General features: G+C 32.8%; 1 protein-coding gene across 2 annotated transcripts; it reads right to left on the bottom strand.

Annotated features, from left to right (window-relative positions):
- Positions 1 to 1006: 1006 nt before the first annotated feature.
- On the bottom strand, positions 1007 to 21604 carry LOC106876912 (uncharacterized). 2 transcript variants are annotated; one of them, XM_014925666.3, is made up of 4 exons: positions 20808 to 21604; positions 19202 to 19573; positions 7544 to 7684; positions 1007 to 5826 (listed from the first exon to the last, which is right to left on the bottom strand). In XM_014925666.3, the coding sequence occupies exons 1-4, from the start codon at positions 20976 to 20978 to the stop codon at positions 5317 to 5319; spliced, it is 1194 nt and encodes a 397-aa protein (XP_014781152.1). In that variant the 5' UTR covers positions 20979 to 21604; the 3' UTR covers positions 1007 to 5316. The 2 variants fall into 2 exon arrangements, with proteins under 2 accessions (XP_014781152.1, XP_014781158.1); XM_014925672.3 differs by lacking the exon at positions 20808 to 21604 and adding an exon at positions 20161 to 20773.
- Positions 21605 to 24544: the final 2940 nt, after the last annotated feature.

Consider the following 24544-nt stretch of genomic DNA (forward strand, 5'->3'; position numbering starts at 1 on the left):
ATGTATTTGCTAATTGTAAGACTTCTTTATTAGTTGTAGGTTTTTTCCAGGATGCTATGTAACTAGGACATTGTTCAATTTTTTAGCATTTAAACAGGCCAAATCTGACTCAAATACTTTATATTTTACATTCAAACTGGCTGTATCTAATCTCTCACACCTATCCTACACTAACACTCTAAAAATATTGAAACCTCAAAGCTATAAGATAATGCATGGTTAACTGAAAACAATTTGAATAAAAAAAACATTACATTTGACAGAGTAACCTGAACACTAAAAGGTTAAAGTGTCCTTTTTTTGAAGATAGAAGGATAAAATTCAAAGGAAATTCAGCTATTTGTAATTTTGATTGTGCATATTCTACAATTGATCTCATGATTAGCATATTACAGTGGTTGAGATATTTGCAACTTATCTTAAAATATCTATTGTATATATCTTTGTATATATAGAGACACAAGAGCTGTGAGACTAAAGAATAGGACTGCTGACCATATAGTCATAAGTTCAAATCTTACTATAACCATTGTTTTGTTTCTGAGGATAGTGATAAACTTAGCTTGTACTGTTTTACAGTTGAATGGTTAGGAGAGAGAGAGGGGGAGGGAGAGAGAGAGAGAGAGAGAGAGAGAGAGAGAGAGAGAGAGAGATCATCCCACAGTAAAAATGGTGTCTTCAACAGATAAATCATTCCATAGGAATTTGAAAAAAATAAAGAAGAGAAATATTTTTCAACTTGTAGAGCCATCACCCCACTGACTACTCCAGACAAGAATAGAAACTTCATCATCATTTTTATGTCTGCTTTCTATTCTGGCAATGGGTTGGATGATGGGTTTGTCATAATCTGAGTCAGTTCTTATTCAGATATGCTGCTCTCTCCTGGATGGATTGAAGGACCATGTCTTGCTTGGAACATTCCATTTACATGAATCATTTATAAAGATAAAGAAAAAAAGAAGAGAGAAAAAAAAATATTTAAAAAAACAAGTCAAAACCAGTATCAGTTGTGTGATGCTAACAAATTTTATTTCAAGCATTGCATGTAACCATTACTGTATCACAAAATGTCAATTACTGCGTTGTGTCCATTTAAATTAAGATTATAAGTTAAAAAAAAAAAGAAGGGAAAAGTCAAAGTGAGTCAGAGAGAAAGAGAGAGATAGAGAGAGAAAAGGTAAAGTGAGAAAGGAGAGAAAGAAAGAAGGAAAGAGAGAGAGAGAGAGAGAGGAAGGAAGCCTTTATTTTTTTTTTCTTCTCTAATCTCAACATTTATGATATTTTTGGATACATGATTAAAATTGTCAGCAATGAAATTTCAAAATTTTATAGAAAAAGATGAATCTGATAGAAAAAAAAAGGTAATGGCAGGGGGGCAAGAAATAGGTAATAAATAAAAGGAATAAAAAAAAAAACAGAAAAAAAAAACAAAGAAACAAAAAAAAAGGGAAGTTTTTTTTGTATCAACAATTGGATGCCACATGTGTAATAAATACACTTGACAAATATAGATATTACACATGTTGCAATGGAATATGTAAAAAAAAATGTATATGCATATATGTATGTGTGTGTTTTTATATATATATACATATATATATATATATATGTATATGTATATATATACATATATATTTGATTAATGAGAGAGACAGAAAATACAAGAATGTTTATTAATCACTACAATTATTTTGACCTATCTAGCATCAATCCCTCATGGGATGGTAAATTATGGAACCAGTCAGATAGAGAGAATGGTTTTGATATCGCAAGTCACAGAATTGGTCGGATTATATACATCCTTTTGTTAATCCAGTCTTCCTTTCCGAAAATTGCAGGAGATCTATATAGAGATGATGCTCTATTCTTCCTGGACAGAAGTACAACTGGAAAGGCATAGGAAATAATTCTTTAGACTATCGATAAATCTCTGTATGAGTACCAATCTTGCATATAAATGCACCATACACACAAGAGGAGGACTGTACATTTACACTGGGGCAACGGCTGATTCATTCATGAATTGTTATCGCAACCATGTTGCCAGCTTCAATAAAACCAACAAGAGGCATTCAACATCTTTGGTTGATTTTGTGTAGCAACTTAAGGAGGATAAGATTAAATATGGTCTCACTTGATCCATAATAAGACGTACACAACCAATGTCCTTTCCAGGAGATGCAGACTCTGCTCCGAGGAATTGCAGTCTTATTTTGTGGACCAATGAAAAACTCATACATAGGATTTCTGAAATTTTCATGAAGCTTATAAATGCACTTTCACACAATGCAGTGGGAATGAATTTGATAATTGTTAACCAAATTAATAATCATAATTTACCTAAATGTATGGATGAATTAACTGCAACCTCCCCATTCTTATAAACATAATGCTACACTAGTAACTAATATCATTGTGATACCCTTTGGCCATTGTATACCGATTAATGCGAGATAAATACCAACTTCAACAAGAATCATTCACCGTGAGATGAAAATGCAAAAAAACCTATACTTATCTACACTGGTGATCCTAACCCTAGCATTAATACTTTCAATAGGCTATCAGTTATTTTATTAGCTGCTTATATAAAAAATACACATCTACTATGTCTGTATTTATGTACCTATTCATGACTCTATAAGTATATCGACCAGACCTAGTCAACCCTACCACAGAATCTGTGACACCTCATCAAGTGGAGTTATACCACAAGCCACTTTTAGGCATTGACTTGTGTGGTCATTTCTACATCCATATCTACTAAGTGATATTTAACACTTCTTTTGCTGTATTGTGTACTTGTTTTTTTTTTTGAAACTGATTTCTGTTATTGATCTTCTATAATAATGAAGCTGTATCCCTAAGTTGCTGCTTTTGCATACACATTCCAAGAAGAAATCTTGTGGAACAGACATTATTTTAATGAGATACATCTTATAATCACTTGAGGGGACACATCTACATTGACAGATACACCTAAACCAAATGTCCAGTATCCCACCCATGAGGGATCGATACTAGATGGATTGAAACAATTGTAGTGATCAATAATGCATCTTCCATCTCTCTCATTAATCAAATACCTAACGAACACTGTGAAAGTGAACGTGCTTTACCGGTAATCTACCAGGTGTATACCATATGATTCGTTATCTAATAATATATATATATATGCATAAATATATATATGTATATACATATATATACATATGTATATATACATATACATCTTTATAAATATATAGATATATACACACACATATATATCTCACTCTGTTACCAGCACAGAGTTCTTATGTTTAAATATTTAAAATATAATTTTGAAATCAATTTTACTTATAAATATTATGATATATGTATTTGTTTTCATTTTTTTTTTCGAATTTTTTTTTCTTTCTGTTAGCGCATTTTGCATCAAAACTTCCTTTCGGGATTTTAGTGGTCTTTTTATTTATCTTTTTTTAATGGAATAATAATAATAATGATAATTAATAATAATGATCAAAGTAAATTAATAAGCAAAATATCCTTTGGTAAGAAATATTACATGATTTAAATGATTCGAAGAACGAAAAGTACAGCTTTTAAAAATTGATTTCAATGAATTGTTTAAGCGGCAGGGGGGGAAGAAAATGTCTTCAAAAATTGCAAAAATATTGAGGACAAAAAATTCTGTTGAGTTTATTATTATATCGTCATTGTATAAATGAGTTTGTAGGAAAAATAATTTCTAAAATTCCCTTTTGCTGATTAGAAAAATTTTGATACTAAAAAAAGGAAATATATATATTAAGAAAATATCAAGAGAAAAAAATAAATCTTTTAAGTGTGATTTTTACGGTTTACTGGACACAAATATAGTGACAAATATATGTAATGCGATAGAGAGGAACACATTGAAGCAATATATAAAGACACTTGTAAACGCACTCTCTCTCTTACACACACACATGTACAAATACATAGAAAAGAAGTGCATAATGCATTTAGAACATACACACACACACACCCTTACATTCATGCACACACACACACATGCGCGAAAGGAACAAAATATAAACTATTGCATTCAACATTCGGAAAGATTGATCTATTATTTACTTTAGCGTTGAAAGTAAACAGAATTAACAGTGAGTTGGCATACACATGGTGGCATAATATTGCATTTTATAATAAACAAAGACAAAACAGAATATCCATCACACACTCATGTGCCCTGACGTATAAATAAAGGACTGGATTTTACATTAGAAGAATAATTTTGGCATAAGGCAATGTTTCTAGCTCAAAACTCTCAGAGAAGAATTTTGGATGGACAGAAAGGATAAATTACTTATTTGATTTTCTTAAAACCTGAATTAAAAGAAAATATATATTAAAAAAGATATGAAGAGTTATTTTCTTTTTTAATCGTAGTTGTTTTTTTTTTCATCTTATTTTTTTGACAAACATTGTCTGGATGGTAGATTAAGCTCACCAATATCTTTTCTCCTATTGCTGGAAAAAAAGCTCCAGATACAATAAGCGTAAATCTTTCATAGCAAATTAAAAAAGGCAGAATGCTTATGTGTGAACAGAATTGTAGTAACTCTTTCTATGAATACAAAAATTGGTGGAAGAGATGAAAAGGTATGTTTTTTTTTTATTTTAGTGTAAAAAAGTTTACAAAAAGGAATTTGTGGGTAAGAAAAAGTTAGAACCCACCAATAAAAATTTACTCCAAAGATTAATGTTTCAAAAGAGCAGATAAAAAAACTTCACAGCATTTGATTAAAATTAGAACATTTAAAAGCATGTTAGCCTTTCATTTCATTAAAAAAATAAATAACTGGCACTTGAGATGTAAAAAAATTCCTCATTGAATGCAACTAAAATAAGGACAATTTCATTCCTCATTACGGTTGGCTTATAAAACAACCCAACACCAATAAAACATTAGTGCAATAAGGAAGCAATTATGCTAAGAAAAAGCATAATTATTCAAAAAGTAAACAGGAATATTTTACATTGTAGAATTCATGGAATGATGTAAATTATGCTTTTTTTTTTTAAATATGCAAACTGTTTAACTCAGTTTGTAACATATGATCCATACATATATGTATATATACGTGTATATATATATATATATATATATATATATTATATATATACACATATATATATATGCACACACACACACACATATATATATACATATATGTATCTATATATGTATGTATGTTTGTATGTATGCATGTATGTATATATATATATATATATATATTTATTTAGAATGGAGAAAGAGTTACTCAAATTCTTAGCTCCACTTTACAGTGATATGAGCGTTGGAGAACCAACTTGATCTGAACTACTTTCGGCCGAATTCTTGTGAACTTGACTAGCACATGACTGCCCACTTACAGGAGGTAGAGCTTGATTTGCATCAACAATATTTTCCAAATCTGTGAAACCATAATATGCATTGCCATGCACATTGCTGATGTTGAGACTTCCATCTGGGTTAGCACCAGAACCTCCTTGTCCATTATTTCCCAGATGGACACCCTTTTCTTGTTTAACGACAGTCAATGGAATTGTCTGATTTGGCTCCGTCATACGTAATCGTGCATCGTTTTTATGAGAACAGGAATTTTGATGAGAATCAATCTCTGTCTTGATCTTGATAGAATGCAGGTTAGAAGACTGGTTTAATTTTGCATCAGCTTTGCAATCAGGCCGATGGGCTTGGAGAATAAATTCCAGACGATCTTTCTGCTGTTTTAAAGTTTGAATTTCATCTTCAAGATGGCTGCGTTCCTCTTCGAGCTTTACAGTTTCCTATAACAATAGAAAAGTAATCAAAATTTAATAAGTCAGAATAAACCTAAAGTTAATCACTTAGCTTATTAGTTTGGAATATAATACATGACCATTCTGAAAGATATACACAATAACAAGAAGAACAGGATGCAAACTTATGCCTGTTATATTATTCACACCATTAGCTCATATGTATCCAATATTGAATTTCACATCTATTCACAGACAGTCTTAACTTATTTTGTACAGTTGGGAATAATAAGATGCTAGGTTCTTGACTCATGTGCTTTGTGTAGTCAGAACCAGTGTCTTTGGACAAAGAAATCAAATGTTTGCCTTTGGATATTAATAATTTTCAGTCATAATCTGAAAACTGAGTTAGAAGCTTTATAAATACATATTGTTGTTGGCACTCCGTCACTTACGACGTCGAGGGTTCCAGTTGATTCGATCAACGGAACAGCCTGCTCGTGAAATTAACGTGCAAGTGGCTGAACACTCCACAGGCACGTGTACCCCTAACGTAGTTCTCGGGGATATTCAGCGTGACACAGTGTGACAAGGCTGACCCTTTGAATTACAGGCACAACAGAAAGAGGAAGTAAGAGTGAGAAAGTTGTGGGGACAGAGTACAGCAGGGTTCGCCACCATCTCCTGCCGGAACCTCGTGGAGCGTTAGGTGTTTTCGCTTAATAAACACTCACAACGCCCGGTCTGGGAATTGAAACCGCGATCCTATGACCACGAGTCCGCTGCCCTAACCACTGGGCCATTGCACCTCCATAAATACATATACAGTTTGTAGACAGTGCACATAAATTGCAACTTAAAAAGGAAAAAAGAGGAAGAAGTGTGGGAGATGTCACCTGTTGTAGCAACAAAGACTTCCCTCTTTATGAGAAAGGCATATAACAGTGCATGTGCAAGAACTGTGGAGCTGTAAGTTGGTAAGACATGGTCATTTAATATTCTTAATAGGTGGAAAAATTGAATTTTGTGGAAGAAAAAATATAGTAACTTGTACATTTTTCTCCCATTAATAATTTTGTTGCTTTATCTTATTATTACAAAAGTTATGTAAATGAAATACAAATATTTATAAATACTTTTGGAGAATATATTCAACTAATTCAAACTAGTTAGACAGGCATGTAATAAAAATAAATAAATATTGATCTCAAATTTAGGCACAAGGCCAGGGGCTGAGTTGATTACATCAACCCCTGTACTCAACTGGTACTGATTCTATTGCTCTCGAATGGATGAAAGGCAAAGTTGACCTCAGCAGAATTTGAATCCAGAATGTAAAGATAGATGAAACGCTGCTAAGCATTTAGGCCGGTGTGCTAACAATTCTGTTAGCTTGCTGACAGAATAAATAAATATTGTCTGTTAAGAGCAGAGTGATCCATTTGGGAGCCGGTGCTTAGTTCCTGCTTCAGAATGTTAGACATCTCTCAAGAACAGGACACTGACTCATTGACATTATTCTTCCCAGGTGAGTCAGAAACTATCCTTAATGCCAGCTTGATGAACTGGTATTAAGAATAGTTCTGCTGAAGTAATTATACTCTGCAGAAACACTGAAAACTCCTCCAGTGAGTTTCAAGTCAAAAGATATTGATGAATATTTTTCTTATTACCTTATACTCCCAATTGTTTTGACTCCAATATACACATAGACAGAAATACTATTTAGCTAACGTTCTAAAAAGGAACTGAAGTATAAATGTACCTGAATAAGGCGATTGGTGTGGTCAACTCTTCTTTGACGACATTTTGCTGCAGCTATCTTGTTCCTTTCTCTACGAATTCGTCGACGTTCTTCTTCTTCTGGACATAATCTACTGTTAAAGTAGGATTGCCCAAGGTCATCCTTTAGAGAGAAAAAAGAAAAAGAAAACATACAAAATGAATAAGCAACAAGCTCTTTTGGTAACATCTCTATATTAAGAATAAAAACTTGGCTAAATACAATAATGTTGATTATACATTTATATATTCAGTCATTCCGTAAATAATGTGATTTTTTTATACTTCTTTTATTTTTCAAGTTTAAGATAAACAAAGTTCTTTTTTAATCTAAAATATACTTTCCTTCATTTTCTACAATGTCCTTCCATCTATCTGGTGGACTTACAAGGCCCCTCTTCCAAAATTCACTTGTCCGTGACGAAAAATACTTCTCCAGCACTGTTCTGACTTTGTCTATAGAATTCATATTTTTTCCGTCCAAATGATTTTGAAGTCTGTGGAATAAATGATGGTTCCCATTCAAACTGCTCCCACCTTTGGAATGTCATCCTTGCTGTATATGGCTTAGCATTATCCTGAAGGAAGAACACCTTTCGTCTTGAAACCAAAGATGGTCGTTTTCCTTCTAGCACTGACTTGGATGACTGGTTGAATGACCAAATCCAAGTTTCTCTACTAGTTCCTCAACAGTTATGATGGGATTTTGTTCCATCTGCAGGATCTCCTTATCAAACTCTACAGATCTTCCAGGACGAAGCTTGACTTCTGGGCTGTAGTTTCCGGCTCAGAATTTCGGGAACCATTGTTGACACTGGCTTACATTTATTGTCCAATCCCCATATACTGCATTAATATTCCTTGCACTTTCTGTAGCAGTGTTGCCTTTATTGAACTCATAAACCAAAATATGCCAAATATACTCCTTTGTCACTTCCATTATAACTTTGAAAAAAATAGCTTAAAATCAAACTGCACTCTTCAAAACTTGCACTAAGAATAAGTCAAAGGTAAAATTACTACCTGCTTTTATAGCAAGTTGATGCAGGTAGTTTGTCCCGTCTCCCTCCAACTTTTAGTTCATGCAATTGAAAAAACTGCATTATTTAAGGGATGACCCAAAATTTCCATTATTTCAAATCAAAATAGTTTTCAACTGGCAGCAGATTTCCATCTCTCTCTCACACACACACATACAAACATCAACCCACCAATATGATCACAACCACAAAAAATGGTATTATTTCTGTTTTACCATTCAGGTACTAGTTCAGTTTTTGCTTTCAGAACTGTTCTGCATTCATTGATTAAAAAACAAAAAAAAGATATTTATAACTCTATTTACGATAGCATATTCTTAAGTTTCCAGCAATACTGGTTCACTTGAGGTTAAGCATAGAATTCTACGATTAGATATAATTTTTATAAGAAACAGATGTAGTAGCAGGTTTATCGTAACCTTAACACAAGGTTTCTGGTGATTTATCTACTCTATATTTTCATGATGCCCATTCACATTGCAGCTTGTTATTTGATTCAAGTAAGAATACTTTGTAGTCACAGACATTTTCACAATGGCCATTCATGTTATGACTTATTTTTGTTTTGCAGGAAAGGAACAAATCTTTACATAAAAAAGATTCTTGAGTTTAAATGTTGCAAAGATTTTTGGTAAAAAGGCAAGTTTCTAGTTCAATCTGATTTTTGATAACTGATGTGATAGTTGTGATAGTCAATTAAAGCGTTGGTGATATGTATAAAGCACCAGTGCTAGTGCCATGTGTAAAGCAATCATGCTGGTGCCACATAAAGATAAGCACTCATGCAGGTGCCATGTAAAAAGCACCCGGTACAGTCTGTAAAGTGGTTGGCATTAGAAAGGGTATCCAACAGTAGAAACCATGCTAAAACAGACAACTGGAGCCTGGTGCAGCTCTCCGGCTTACTAACTCCTGTCAAACTATCCAACCAATGCCAGCATGGAAAACAGACTTTAAGTGATGATGATAATGATGACTCATTGATGCTAATATTAATTTGGCTTTTATTTAAAGGTTACTGAGAGTTTTGATCCAAAGCAGCACTAGATATTATAAGACTGATGGTGAGTAAAAGTTGACCAAGTCACCAGAAGGCTACTGGCCAAGTGACTAATAGGTCACATCATGTGTCCATCTTTAAAATAACCTTTTTGGTAGTGGATTAGTAGTATTGTTAGACTATCATACAAAAACACTGAAGCCCCCTTAAGTTTCAACTTCAAATCCTACTAAGTTTACCATTGCCCTTCATTATTCAGGCGCCGATGTAACATTCTTATAAACCATTCTAGTACAGAACGTTAAAACCTAACTTTCAAGGAGTTAATGAAACTATTTTCTTTTTTATACTTTTAGTATTAAAACTACAAAGACAGTAAAAATTATTAGTTAACCCTTTAGCATTTAAACCGACCATACCCGGCCAAAGTATTCAGCCTGGCCAGATTTGGCTTCTCATACCATCTTTACAATATCACTCTAAAAATTAAGTTACTTCATCAAAATCTCATAGCTACAAGATAAAGCATGATTAATTCAAAACAATGTGAATAAATAAGCATTACATTTGACAGAATAATGTGAAAGCTTAAGGGTTAAACATAAAACGAGTTTCTCCTCAACGATTTCTGTTAACTATATTTCACTCATAAGAATTAGTCAACTTGAGGCTGTGGTAGAAGACATCTGCCCAAGATGTCAGGCAGTGGGACTGAACTACAGTCATGCTGGTACCCCTGAGGAGGTACAACTTGTTTGCAAGTAGTGAGGCCCCTGAGTTTAACTAATTTGTTTTGTTGATTATGTTCCACCGTGGATCCACAGATAACAAAGGAAACTAATTGATTGCAATGTCCCTTCAACCATTTTGATACCAACCAGTCTGAGACCGACCCTAGTTCTATAATATAAACCTCCCGCTTTCAAAAGGACCCAATTAAAACCTTCTTTCAAAATTTCCTGTTGATTTATGTTCCTAACACCAGTGGCAAAGTTATTTTACTAAATTCTTCGTTATTTTCAAAATTAATTAGAATGAAGGCAGTGTATTTCAACATAAATATGGTGATGAAAAAGGTTAACAACCACACATATTATAAAACAAAAACAAAGCCCCTAAATCATTCCTATAAACCTATTAACACAGATCTCTATCTTCCTAATGTGGTGGTTCTAGTGTTGAGTGATGGATATCTTTCACAATCTACTCATTTGTTTTCATTGATGTGGGTTCAAAGTTTCTCAGGGATGATTCTGTTTTTCATCACCATTTTTAACAGAGTAAACTAATTAATAATGGAATGGTTTTGGCCAACTTTGCACAAAGACAATAGTTTTTGTTGGCAAATCAGAAAAAATTTACATTTAAAAGATAGTTGTATAGATGTCATACACCTGACACAGAATATGAAGCTTTGAATAATTTCAAAGTAGCATTTCCCCCTAATTCTTAGGAAAGTCCATCAAGAAGAGGATACTATAAAACTGATTCATCAAAATTAATATATTATGAAACTGATGTTTAACATTTTGTCCTATTGCAGTTTACATTTTAAAAAATTGCCCTTTTCTGTCGAAAACATTTGTAATAATGATATCAGAAAACTGTTTTCATTTATTACACTTGACATGCACAAACACACAGACACCTTCATTTAACATCTATTTTTCCATGCTTGCTGGGGTCAGACGGAATTTCTTAATGCAGATTTTCTACAGCTAGAGGCCCTTTTTGTCATCAACCCATCACTTGTTTTCAAGCAAGGTAGTATTTCTCCATGGCCAGACATGCTTACAATGGAAGACTAGAAATGAACAACACCGCTAGTATGATAGTGATGTTCATTTACAATTATCATGTGACATCAAGACAATGGTACACACAAACACTTGTGACAAATTTCTTTGTTTCCAATCTAAGAAATTCACTCACAAGGCTTTGATTGTCCCGGAGCTAAGACATCAACTCAGGATACAGTGGAACTGAATCCTGACCACAAGGCTTTGGTTGGCCTGAGGCTATAGTAGAAGACACTTGCCCAAGGTGTCATGCAGTGGGACTGAACCCGGAACCATGTGGTTGGTAAGCAAGCTACTTACCACACAGCCACTCCTGCACCTATATATATATATATATATATATATACATATATAGATGCATGACTCAGTGGTTAGAGTATCAGGCTCACAATCATGAGGTTGTGAGTTCAATTCCCAGACCGGGTAATGTGTTGTGTTCTTGAGCAAGACACTCTATTTCATGTTACTCCAGCTCACTCATCTGTAGAAATTAGTTGTGACGTCACTGGTGCCAAGCTGTATCGACCTTTGCCTTTCCCTCGGATAACATCAGTGGTGTGGAGAAGGGAGGCTGGTATGCATGGGTGACTGTTGGCCTTCCACAAAGCAGCCTTGCCTGGACTTGTGCCTCGGAGGGTAACTTTCTAGATGCAAACCCATGGTCATTCATGACCAAAGGGGGTCTCAAAATATATATATATATATATATATATATATATATATATATATATATATATACAAAAAATTAATATAAATATCTAGGTGCAGCATAATACCATAATGGAAAAATTCAATCACCACTAAATGTGACTAAGAGTTCCGAGACACCTTCATTGCTAGAAATAGGAGTAAAATACTCCTTGTGCTGTAGGAAGAGCGCAAATGTATACACATGTATATATAAGTATATATATACATAAATATATATAATAAATATGTATGTGTATTGCTAGGGTTTGTTCATAAATAACAGCTTTACTGATGAAAGAATTTGATACAGATTGTGAACTCAAATTTATTTAAAAAAAAGATGTTTGACTGTGACATCAAGTGTTGTTTGTTGAAAGCATTGCTCAAGCTGTGAATCACAGTTGAAAATGCTCTTCTTTTACAGTTGCATCAACTGGGACAAATAAATCAAAATACTCAAGGAAAAATTTAGTCAAAAGTGTAGCAAATTCTACTGAAAATTAAATAAACTCTCTTGTCTGAGAATTTGATGATATTATTTCGAAAATATTTTGTTTTTACTTATTAACCATATTTGGTCACAAAATTTTATCACACAAATTTTAAAAAGCATTTCAATGATATATACATACATGCATGCATGTATGTATATCTTTTCATCTTTTACTTGTTTCATTCATTGGGCTGTAGTTATGCCGGGGCACTGCTTGTTGAAGGGTTTAGTTGAACAAATCAACCCCAGTACATATTTTCTGAAGCCTGGTACCAATTCTTTTATTTGTTTCAGTCATGTGACTGCAGCCATGCTGGAGCACTACCTTTAGTCGAACAAATCGACCCCAGGACTTATTCTTTGTAAGCCTAATACTTATTCTATTGGTCTCTTTTTGCCGAACTGATAAGTTACAGGGAGTAAACACACCAGCATTGGTTGTCAAGCTATGGTGTGGCGGACAAACACAGACACACAAACATACATATATATATATATATATATATATATATATATATATATATATATATATATATATATATATACACACACACAGATGACAAGCTTCTTTCAGTTTCCTTCTACCAAATCCACTCACAAGGCTGTGGTTGGCCTAAGGCTATAGTAAAAGACATTTGCCCAAGGTGCCACACAGTGGGAATGAACCCGGAACCATGTGGTTGGTAAGCAAGCTACTTACCACACAGCCACGTTGTGTGGTCGCTTTTGCTGAACTGCTAAGTTACAGGGAACAGAACACATCAAGACTGGTCGTCAAGCAGTGGTGGGGGACAAACACAAACAAAAAGATACAAACATGGCACTTTTTTCCTTACTTGTTTCAGTCATTAGGCCGTGGCCATACTGGGGCACTGCCTTGAAGAATTTTAGCCAAATGAGTCAATCCCAGTACTTTTCTCTTTCTAAGCCTGGTACTTAGTCTATCAATCTTTTTTGCTGAACCACTAAGTTATGGGGACATAAGCACACCAACACCAGTTGTTAAGAGGTAGTGGGGGGAAAACACACACACCGTTTGTAGAAAACAAATCCGAAAGAAGAAGCACACTCCAAGATGTAGAACAGTATATATTAAAAATGGGGAAGTCCGGTTTATGGGATTACCTTAGGTTTCCCGTCCGTAAAGCTAAACCCTTTATGGACAGGAAACCAACGGTAATCCCATAAACCAGACTTCCCCATTATTGATACACACACACACACATTTGAGGAGCTTCTTTTAGTTCCTATCTACTAAATTCGCACGCAGGGCATTGGTCGGTCCCAAGCTATAGTTGAAGACACTTGCTCAAGGTGCCACGTAGTGGGACTGAACCTGGAACCATGTGGTTGGGAAGCAAGCTTCTGACCATACAACCACATACACAGAGAGGCTTCTTTGAGTTTCTACCTACCAAAACCACTCACAAGGTTTTGGCTGGCCTAAGACTTTAGAAGAAACAAGGCCAAGGTGCCATGCAGTAAGGATAACCCTGGAACCATGTTGTTGGGAAGCAAACTTCTTACCACGCAGCCAAGCGTTGCGGCTTGTCTGCAGCGTTTGTGATAAAGAAGTAAAATAGTAAAGACAGAGCTATTGACAATGCGAAAAGGAGCAAGTTAAATAATCTTTGTATATCAAACACAAAGGTCCTTCGTAAGAAGTAAACAATGAAGAAATGCTAGATTATACATTACTGGCCATGTTGATTAAAATACCATTTACTTCAGATGATAGGCTTTTGTGACCGAAATATGTATATAAGGGTTATCAAAATGAAGCGAGAGGTTTTTAAACATTTTGCATTGTTTGGTGCATTCCTTGTTTCTCATTTCTATTATTCTACTTTTGTACTCTAATGCTTCAAGCAAGCTACAACGCTCTTATATATATATATATATATATACATACATACATGTACGTATATATGCATATACTCATTTATTATTTGTATTATATATATATATACATACATGTACGTATATATGCATATACTCATTTATTATTTGTATTATATATATATATATATATATATATATATATATATATATATATATATATATATATATATATACATACATGTACGTATATATGCATATACTCATTTATTATTTGTATTATATATATATATATATATATATATATATATAATATGTGTGTGTGTTTGTGTGTATTCGAAAACATTTTGTTATATTAATATTTGAAATGGTTTTTTCATTTATATTTTTTAATATGCACATAGAACACACACACACATATATATATACACACCATACACACACATATATATATAAGGGGATTGAATATAAGGAACAATAACTGGAATTAAAGAAGCGGTGTTTTGTACTCAAGAAATTTTGATATTTAAAACTAAACATCTAAATTATGAAAAAAACTTAACTATTAGATTCTTAGCTCTCGAACAAAGCATGCATTGTATTGTAGATATACATGATAATTATGAAGAAGTGAGTGCCACCAAAGAAACACCAATCTATCTATCTGCCTATATATACGCATATATAGAGTTCATATTCTTTATATACAAGTGTGCGTATAGATGTATATATGTAAATATACATATTTATATACACACGTGTGTATATGTATCTAGACACACACACGTGTATGTGTGTATATATACACACACGCATATATATATATATATATATATATATATATATATATATATATATATATACACCCCTCCACACAATACGAGGTTACGTCGAATAAACCCCGAACAAAGAGTAAGAACAAAGTAACATCAAAATGGCTACCAATTAATAAAACCTGATTGTTGTATTAGCCTAAGAAGTTAATTTTATCAGGTAAGAGACCTATGTCAGAATATATAACAGAAATTAAAATAGGTAAAAGGCTTCAGCTTCCTTTAATACCGGTTTTAATTTGAATCATGTATTCCCAATCTGTTCTGCTACTACACAAAATTAGAAGCAGTATCGAGACGACTATGTATAAAACTGGCAAAAATAGAAACACAAATTTAACTCTTTATTTCTTCAAAGATGATATGTTATAACGACAAGAAAATAAACATCTAATGTTTCTAACATGGGAACGAACATCTATGGAGAATGCAGAGAATGTATTAAACAAATAAACTCTTTTTATTCCGACGCACTGTTCTAGTGTTTCTCATTGAATTAATAACAATGACAGACTTAACTAGAAAGAAAGCCTACTATCATTTGGAGTGCGAAGGCTAATGAAAATAAAATAAAGAAAGAAACAAAGAAGTTTTGTTCTCATTCCAGCCAGCACTTAAAAGAGAGACGACGACCTAAACGACTGCTATATAATTATCACGGGAAAAAATAGAAGTCTAGCTTAGTACAACAGTAGATTGGCTGTCTGAAAACTAGTATGAAAAAGTTGCGTATTTTAGTCGGTCACCGACAAGTACCCGAGGGGTGGGGAGAAGAGAGAGAGAGAGAGAGAGTATAATGACAAACGAAAATAATACAAACTAGAACTTTCAGATCTCTCTCTCTCTCGTTTAATCGATAAATCTGCGCACAAAGAAAGTTTAATAAAGTGAATAACCGAAAAAAGATTCACATGTGGTTATATCTATTTTAAGACTATATACATAACACACACAGAGATACACACACACACACGTTCATGTTTACGATCTTTCGATGAATATACACAAAAAATATATAATATATATAAATATATATACAAATATATATATATATATATATATATATATATATATATATATATATATATATACATATATATATATACACACACACAAATATATATATATTAAATATATTTATATGTTGTTGTACTTGGGGATGGTCATATTGCCAGTTTAGCCAATATTTATATATATATTCATATATCTATACAACTATACACACAACTATATTATTGCATTTACAATTTACATATTCATATATATATATATATATATATATATATATATATATATATATATATATATATATATATATATACATATATATATATACACACACACAAATATATATATATTAAATATATTTATATGTTGTTGTACTTGGGGATGGTCATATTGCCAGTTTAGCCAATATTTATATATATATTCATATATCTATACAACTATACACACAACTATATTATTGCATTTACAATTTACATATTCATATATATATATATATATATATATATATATATATATATATATATATACAAATATATTCATATGTATATATATATATATACAAATATATTCATATGTATATATATATATACACAAATATATAAATATATTGATATGTATATATATATATATATATAGTTCAAAAACACAATAACAAAAAAACAAAAAAACAACAAAGTGAGGACGTGATATGGATAGTATTATTGGACGCTCAGGAAAGGAAAGAGAGAGTGTATGACGTTTCGGGCGTAGCCCTTCGTCGGAAAGATGGAAAGTTCGGAGAATGGAAGAATGGAGAAAGAGGAAAATGGTACCGATGTCCACGAGGTCACATGTATATATATATATATATACACAAATATATAAATATATTCATATGTATATATATATATATATATATATATATATATATATATATATATACACACATACTCTTTTACTTGTTTCAGTCATTTGACTGTGGCAATGCTGGAGCACCGCCTTTAGTCGAGCAAATCGATCCCAAGACTTATTCTTTGTAAGCCTAGTACTTATTCTATCGGTCTCTTTTGCCGAACCGCTAGTTTACGGGGACGTTAACACAGACACACATATATATGTATATACATATATACGACGGGTTTCTTTCAGTTTCCGTCTACCAAATCCACTCACAAGGCTTTGGTCTCTCTCTCTCTCTCTCTATATATATATATATATAGATAGATAGCTAACCACTACACATTCTTTATTTTCTCTCCTTGTTTCTTTCCGTGGAAGAGCGTAGGCTCGAAACGTAAAAGACTTTTTCAATTCCCAAGTGTTATACTAATACATCTATTTGTTTTCTACACCACCTGTCTTCGTCTGTTGTTTTTTTGTGAATTCTCCCTATATATATATATATATATATATATATATATATATATATATATATATATATATGAATATATACGTATATAAATACATTCATCGTCTTCCAAGTAAATTTTGTCTACATGTACACATTCATAATATATATATATGTGTGTGTGTGTACCTATATCCAAAAATTCAGAAGATATTGTATACAGATAAGGTGTTTACGTATAGTGTTAACTTCGAACCTAAAGATATTTTGTAGTATAGTACAATATAAACATACACAATCGCACACATCCTTGAGCCGATGGATTGCGGGGAGACACACGGCATGTTATACAAATCTGCCCAGTTACGGTGTCTCCACGGCAAGAAACTACTAGTAGTTCATATCTTTATATTGTGTACATTAAATGATATATATCTCTCACTAGATGGAACCCGTTTTTGTTGATTCTACTTTAACGGAATAGCAATCTGTACATGTGTCGTTGGATGTGTGTGTATAGATTCACAAAACGCCATGATTTCATTTCTGTGTTAATGATAAGAACACTGAATACAGCTCAAGATTAACTTAGATTGCATCATGCTTTATTAGTTAAATCTTCTAGTCCACGGAGAATGAACGAAAAACAGGAGAAAGAGAACATCTAAGAACGAACTGTTTAAACAAGAAATTAAAACAAACATTACTGTTTGTGAATAGGTTTAATTAAAGAACTATTTTCGTACAAATGAGGTCGACGTATAAATTTTATAGAAAGAGCAGTTGTAAATGTTGTCCGTTGTATCCAACAAAAAAGAATCATAAATAAAATCGAAACTAGGTTGTTGACAAAAGCTTAAAGTAAAAAAAGACCCCAGAAAACGGCACGGTCATGTAATTTTTATGATCACAAACTTAAACCATGTGGGTACTTGTCGTCATTAAATGTCATTAAACTCTATGTAAGGAGACAAATTGTATTCAACGAATATTCATATTTACAAGTATAGTTTTTGTATTATCGATAATAAATGGAAATTTCTATTTTCACGTTAAGAGAAAATAGGAATTATAATTACTAGAATGCTAAAAACTTAAGGGATCACTAAGTTTATAGTAGTTGGGTTAGTTACAAATTTTGGCGAAACGAATAAAATATTACTACTACTGACACAATAAAAAGAAAACAAGAAAAGGAGTTTATTTACTTGAGAAAAATAAAGTTTCATGTGTTATTTTGAATTAAAAAATGGATTGCTTGCTGTATGACTGTTTTTAGCTTCTTTTAAATAAATTATAGACTAATTTCGCAAATGTAATTTAATTTAGGCGATATTTTTTCGCGAATCTTACTTAAAACCAGACTAGTTCAATGAGCTTCAACTGAATTAAGAATGAACTGATGAACAACATATCAATATTAGAGTTAAGTTTATAGTTAAGACTATGTAAGTTACTTTAAAGCAGAATATATCGAATCGGTTCAAACATAGAATCACGGAATAAGAAAGAAAGGAATAACAAAGTGAATAATGTTTACAAATAAAGGAAGAAAAAAGGTGCTATGAAAGATTACCCTTTCTTCTTTAATTTGACATTTAAGCACACTCACTTTTTTATCTTGTCTTGAGGAAGAACTGTATGTAGGGGATCCCTTGGAAGATGCACTGCTACCAGTGGATGAACGTGGTCTTTTAGGCTCCCATTCGGGATCATCAGAGTCGTATTGGTAACGATCCATGGACGCACCAGAATTTGCGGTGCCCGCGGAGTTAGATGAAATGTGGTCATTTGAACTAACTCCAACAGGCTCTACTATGGGTGGTACAAATCCACTTTGTGTGAGTGGATCTTGGTTTGCTGAACTTACTGGAACCGATTGAAGTTCGATGAAGGCTTGTTCCAAGTTGACTAAAGTTGTTGGTGTTAACGTCGGTGTCGTTGCCGTTGTAACTCCGCAAACAAATCCAGGTAGAGAATATTGCTGTAAAATATCAAATGGAAACCGAGTTTACTAAGTATTTAGAATCAAACATCTATCTTAATCATATACCTGTAGAGAGTGACATATGCATACATTCGTGTGTTGTGTGTGCGCATGTATATATATATATATATACACCTTTTTTTACCATAGATCTGGCATCGGGGATATGGTATTAATTCCTTATTCATCATTCAAAACAATTATAACAGAATATAAGTTTAGACTTAGTATGCTATACTAATAGATCTTGACTTTTAAGTTATCGTTTACTTTCTACAGAATTGATTTTGATTTTACCGAAATGAAACTGCATATTGTGTGTGGTGTTTTGTTTAATAAAACCTAGGTCAAGAATATCATGTATTTATTTAAGCTAGAGAGAGCAAAATTGGATTATAAAAAAAAAGGTGATAAAATAATAGGTTTTAGTGCTCCAATCGTAGGTAAACAAATATAAGAGCAGAAGAAAAAAGCGAAAATAATTGCTTATCGAAAAAACATTGGCGCGCAGCTTTTTTTTGTATGAAATCATATTTACTTTAGATTAAATTCCTGCGACTGAATAAATAAGTTTTAAAACTAACCTCATAATGAGAATGTGTCTGATGCATGGATCCTCGCGGCCGATTATAACGGCACGATTCATTGTAAGAATTCATGTAGTTTGGGTCTAAGTAGTACATTTAAATGGTTTTGTATAGACAAACAAAATTCTACAAACTATCCCGCAAAAGCGAAAGTTGTGGAAAAGGTGTTGGGAGAAATGAAGCAAAAACTATTTAAGTTAGGGGAAAAAAAAGCTGTAAGAAACTATAAATGAAAAAAATAATGTTTCAAACTAAAGTTAAAAAAAAAAAGAAATAGTAAAGTAATTGCAGATAAAAGAGATAGCTAAGTAATGCAACCAATCGGTATGAAATGTTTGGGAATAGTAGGCAGAGACAGTTGTGTGTAATGTATATAAACACTAAAGACATGTGCAGGTAGGTGTACAAAATTTTGACTGAGGGGAGTCCTAGGAGGTGTGACGACGACTAACTAGAGGCTAAGTTGTCCATGATCTGTGTGTCTAGGGTCTGTTCATAGTATTTAAACCATCCGGGGTACTGTGAAAGGCATGCCTCTACAGAGGCACCACAACAAACGAGGTCAGCTGGTACGCTGTGTTAGCAGAGTGACTAATAGCTTAGAATGACAACTAGTAATACGGTGGATAGAACGTTGTACTCACATTCTGGGAAACAGGGTCTCCGTTTGCCATAGATGACAGGATGTCAGCCACGTATTTAGAATCCTGGTGATGACTGTTGGTATAATTGGTAATGTTGGTCGTTGTAACGCTAGTAGACACGCTAGGTGTATTGCTACTACTACCGGCTTCCTTTTCTCTCGAATTGTACATTGTATTATCTTTCAACTTAATATTTCAATCGTTAACGAAACGATTTCAAGTAATTTTACTTTGAAACAAACCGGGAATGGGAAAAAAATATATATATCTGTTTTGTTTAGGATGGATTTTTCAAATAATTGTTAAAAAAGAAAAGTATTGCTTTTCGAACTGTCTTTCTACGAAGTCTATTGTTTTCGATTTCTTTCATTAATGCGTTGTTCAATGTCCAGTGCAGAGGTGTGAACCGTGAATTGTGCGATATCTTTTCATGCGTTTATATATATATTGGTTCTTGAAGATCGAAGATCGAATTTTCAATTTTTAATTTTTTTTTTTTTTTATCAATCTTGTATTTTCTATTCTTTGAAAGTGTGTGTATGTATGTGTGGGTTCTTTCTTTCCTTTTTTTTTTTTCAAACACCAAAAACAGTTCAGTGATCAGAGGTGGTAGTAATATATCGTAGGCCTGTGAGTCAAGCTTTTACACTTCCGCTAAGTTTACCCTCCCTCTCTAGCACGAGCACACACACCTTCTCCCTCTATCGCTCTCAGAGACCTCCGCCGCAGTCTATGACTCAGTCTGTGAAAATTGTGAAGGGGAAATACCTCAACACGCTTATATACTCTCTGACTCACCAACAGCCAATGAGTAATTTTCTAAATATAGATACATTACCTCATCGCTATTGTTGGCCATCCGTATATGGTCACAAGGTAATGCGTCGGTAGTGACGTAGAACTCATGCATATGGTAATGAAGGGAAACTAACTTATCCTCCCCGTCTCGGCGAAGTAGCCTACGTTTTTTTCATTTGGTTATAGTTCTGAGAACTTTACTGCCGTTTACAAAAGCGGAGCAGTTCCTTTTCTTTCTTTTTTTTTTCTGCTTTTTTTTAATAGTTGAAAAGGCGTAACCCATTCGGTGTCGAATCGTTTTAATAAATAAATAAATAAATAAACAAATAAGTAAATAAATAAATATATTTCTGTAAATCCAAACAATGACGTAAATATAGTGTTGTCCTTGATATTCACACGAAGTAATTTTTTTCTTTTTTAGTTGTCAAAACTTTTATAGTTTTCTGAAGAAAAGAAAAAAACTTCTTTTGTAAGTTATTTTAACTTTTTAAAAATCATGCATAGGCGCATGAGTGGGTGTGTGGTAAGAAGCTTGCTTCCCAACCACATGGTTCCAGGTTCAGTCCCACTGCATGGCTCTTTGGGCAAGTGTCTTCTACTATAGCTTTGGGCCAACCAGTATTGCCATCTTAAAATCACAATTTTTTGCTAAATTTCAGTAGAAAAAATACAAAAAAAAAAAAAGAAAATGCTAGAAAATGCTAAAGAAAAAAAAAAAAAGAAAATGCTAGAAAATGCTAAATAAGAAAAAAAAAAAATGCTGAAGACTAATTATATCAAAAATCTTAATTTTTATTTACTTTATTTAATTATATTCGGCATTGAGAAATAATTTCTTGAATTTCACTGATTTGATCACTTTCAGCTGCTGTACCTAGGTCTTGACTTCTGTATATATTTATGGTCCTAATCTTGTTAATTATGTGTTTTGGAATATCAAAGTTTTTGCAACATTTGCCTTATCTTTTCAGGCCATTGGTGGCTGTTACAGTCTTCTTGATAATCATTTCTGCTATCTTTCTGTTGAACCTGTAGCCTAAATTTGGTTTAGGATCCAAAGATTTTTCAATAGCAGCATCAGGATCAAGAGGATCAATTCTGCTTGTTGGCAATGCTATCATATTAGTAACAGATTTGATTAAATTTGAAAGAACTTCAAGTAATTTTGTTTTGTCAACAGTGTTTGATTCAAACAATTTATTCACTTCCTGAAAATTGGATGCAAAAATAAAAGGTAAAATTCATTCCTAGAGTCACAAAACATTTCATGTAACGTTTGTACTGTAAAGCATTTTTCTTTTGTAGTTGTAGTTTGGAAGTGAGTTTGCAATTCAAACCATTGGCTTAAAATTCTATTTACAGCTGGTTCTATTGACAGCCACCTAGTTGTACAAAGAATTCACTATCTTCAAAGGCTCTTTATCATTGATAGCAAGGTAAAGTTGTTTGTAGGCACTTTGTCTTGTTGAAGAATGAGGGAACCATTTATAGGTTTCAGATACTAAAAATTCTAAATTTATGGGCTGGCATTCAGCACAAGTGTGGGATACTGCCAACTGTAAAGAATGACATACACATCTAAATAGAAGTAATGATGGAACTTCTTTTAATTTCTGGAAAACACCATTGTTGACTCCTGTCATTACTCTAACATTGTTGGTTCCTATACCCAGTCAATTTTTTATATCTGATTTCTTTTTTACTAATTCAGTTTTTAAGGCATCTACAATGCCATCTGCATTACATTTATAAAGATACCATACTGAGATATGTATGTACCACTTTTTTGTGAGTGTCACTATAATATATGATAACAATTCCTAACAACTTGTTTATCAATATATCATTGGATTCATCTAATAACAGACTAAATTTTCTATCTCCTATATCAGAAATCAAATCTCCATCAAAATATGGAGCTAGAACATTTCTTACAATATTTGCACATTTTGTACGATGCAACTTCACTTTGGACATAATATCACCATCAGACATATGATTCTTACATAACTCTATTAAGTGATCCCAGCAATTAAATGATGAGAGGCAACAAATAAACTTTGCTAAATTTGCTTCAAGCATAGATGTTGTATCAATTTTGGTTTTAATAAAATTGCTAAGAGGAATCATTTGTTGTGGAGTTGATGCCTTAAGTTTCTTTGCTTCACAGTGGCTTACTAAAAGAGAATATTTTGCCAACATATTGCATCTACAATATCTGCAATGTGCTTTAGATTGGTCACTAGGTACTTCACACAACCACTTAGAAAACGCTGGCATCTTAAGCCATTCCTTTCGGAATTTTTGCTGGTACAACTTTACTTTTTCTTTGCTCATTATAATGCAGTGGGAAGCATGAAAATAAATTGAGTGATTAATAAAAATATAAAATTGAAAACACAACTTATCAGTTTGCCGCTAACAATTCTTTCATTCATCATTAACAATTCTTATGTTTGCTGCTTGCAAATTCTTGAGGTGAAGAATACTGATTCAGGTTGTTGTGTAGCTAACTTATAAATGGAAAAGTAAAATCTGTAGAAATCCTAAAACTGTGTTCTGATATAAAACTGGGAACATCATATTTCGCTTCCAATCTTAAATTTAATATCTATTGGTAAAACCACAAATATAACTACAATGCTTGAAAAAAAGAAGTAAGTAGAAATATAAAGGGGGAAACCCTGCCACCCCCCGTACTTCTCTACAAGATATATAATCCAAAACAAGCATGAAAAAACAACGGCCTATTTTAAAACAGTCAAACTGAAAGTGATTCAGTCAACTTGTCATGATAAAAATTCATCACTACAGAATAAAGCATTCAGTTCTATATTTAAGAGATGAGGAATTATGTACATTATTTACATTATTTACATTCGACGGATATTTATCCTCATCTTGTTTTTTGTTAACACAACGTTTCGGCTGATATA

This window comes from Octopus bimaculoides, chromosome Z, assembly GCF_046866305.1.
Source record: "Octopus bimaculoides isolate indiv1 chromosome Z, ASM4686630v1, whole genome shotgun sequence".
In the NCBI taxonomy this organism is placed as follows: Eukaryota; Metazoa; Mollusca; class Cephalopoda; order Octopoda; family Octopodidae; genus Octopus; species Octopus bimaculoides.

Excerpts from the sequence above, each read along its gene's own strand:
- LOC106876912 (XM_014925666.3), bottom strand. The coding sequence starts at position 20,978 with ATGTACAATTCGAGAGAAAAGGAAGCCGGTAGTAGTAGCAATACACCT. Across the intron at positions 7,685-19,201 it reads CCTCAAGACAAGATAAAAAA|GATGACCTTGGGCAATCCTA; the intron begins GTGAGTGTGCTT and ends TTCTCTCTAAAG. Across the intron at positions 5,827-7,543 it reads ACACCAATCGCCTTATTCAG|GAAACTGTAAAGCTCGAAGA; the intron begins GTACATTTATAC and ends CTATTGTTATAG.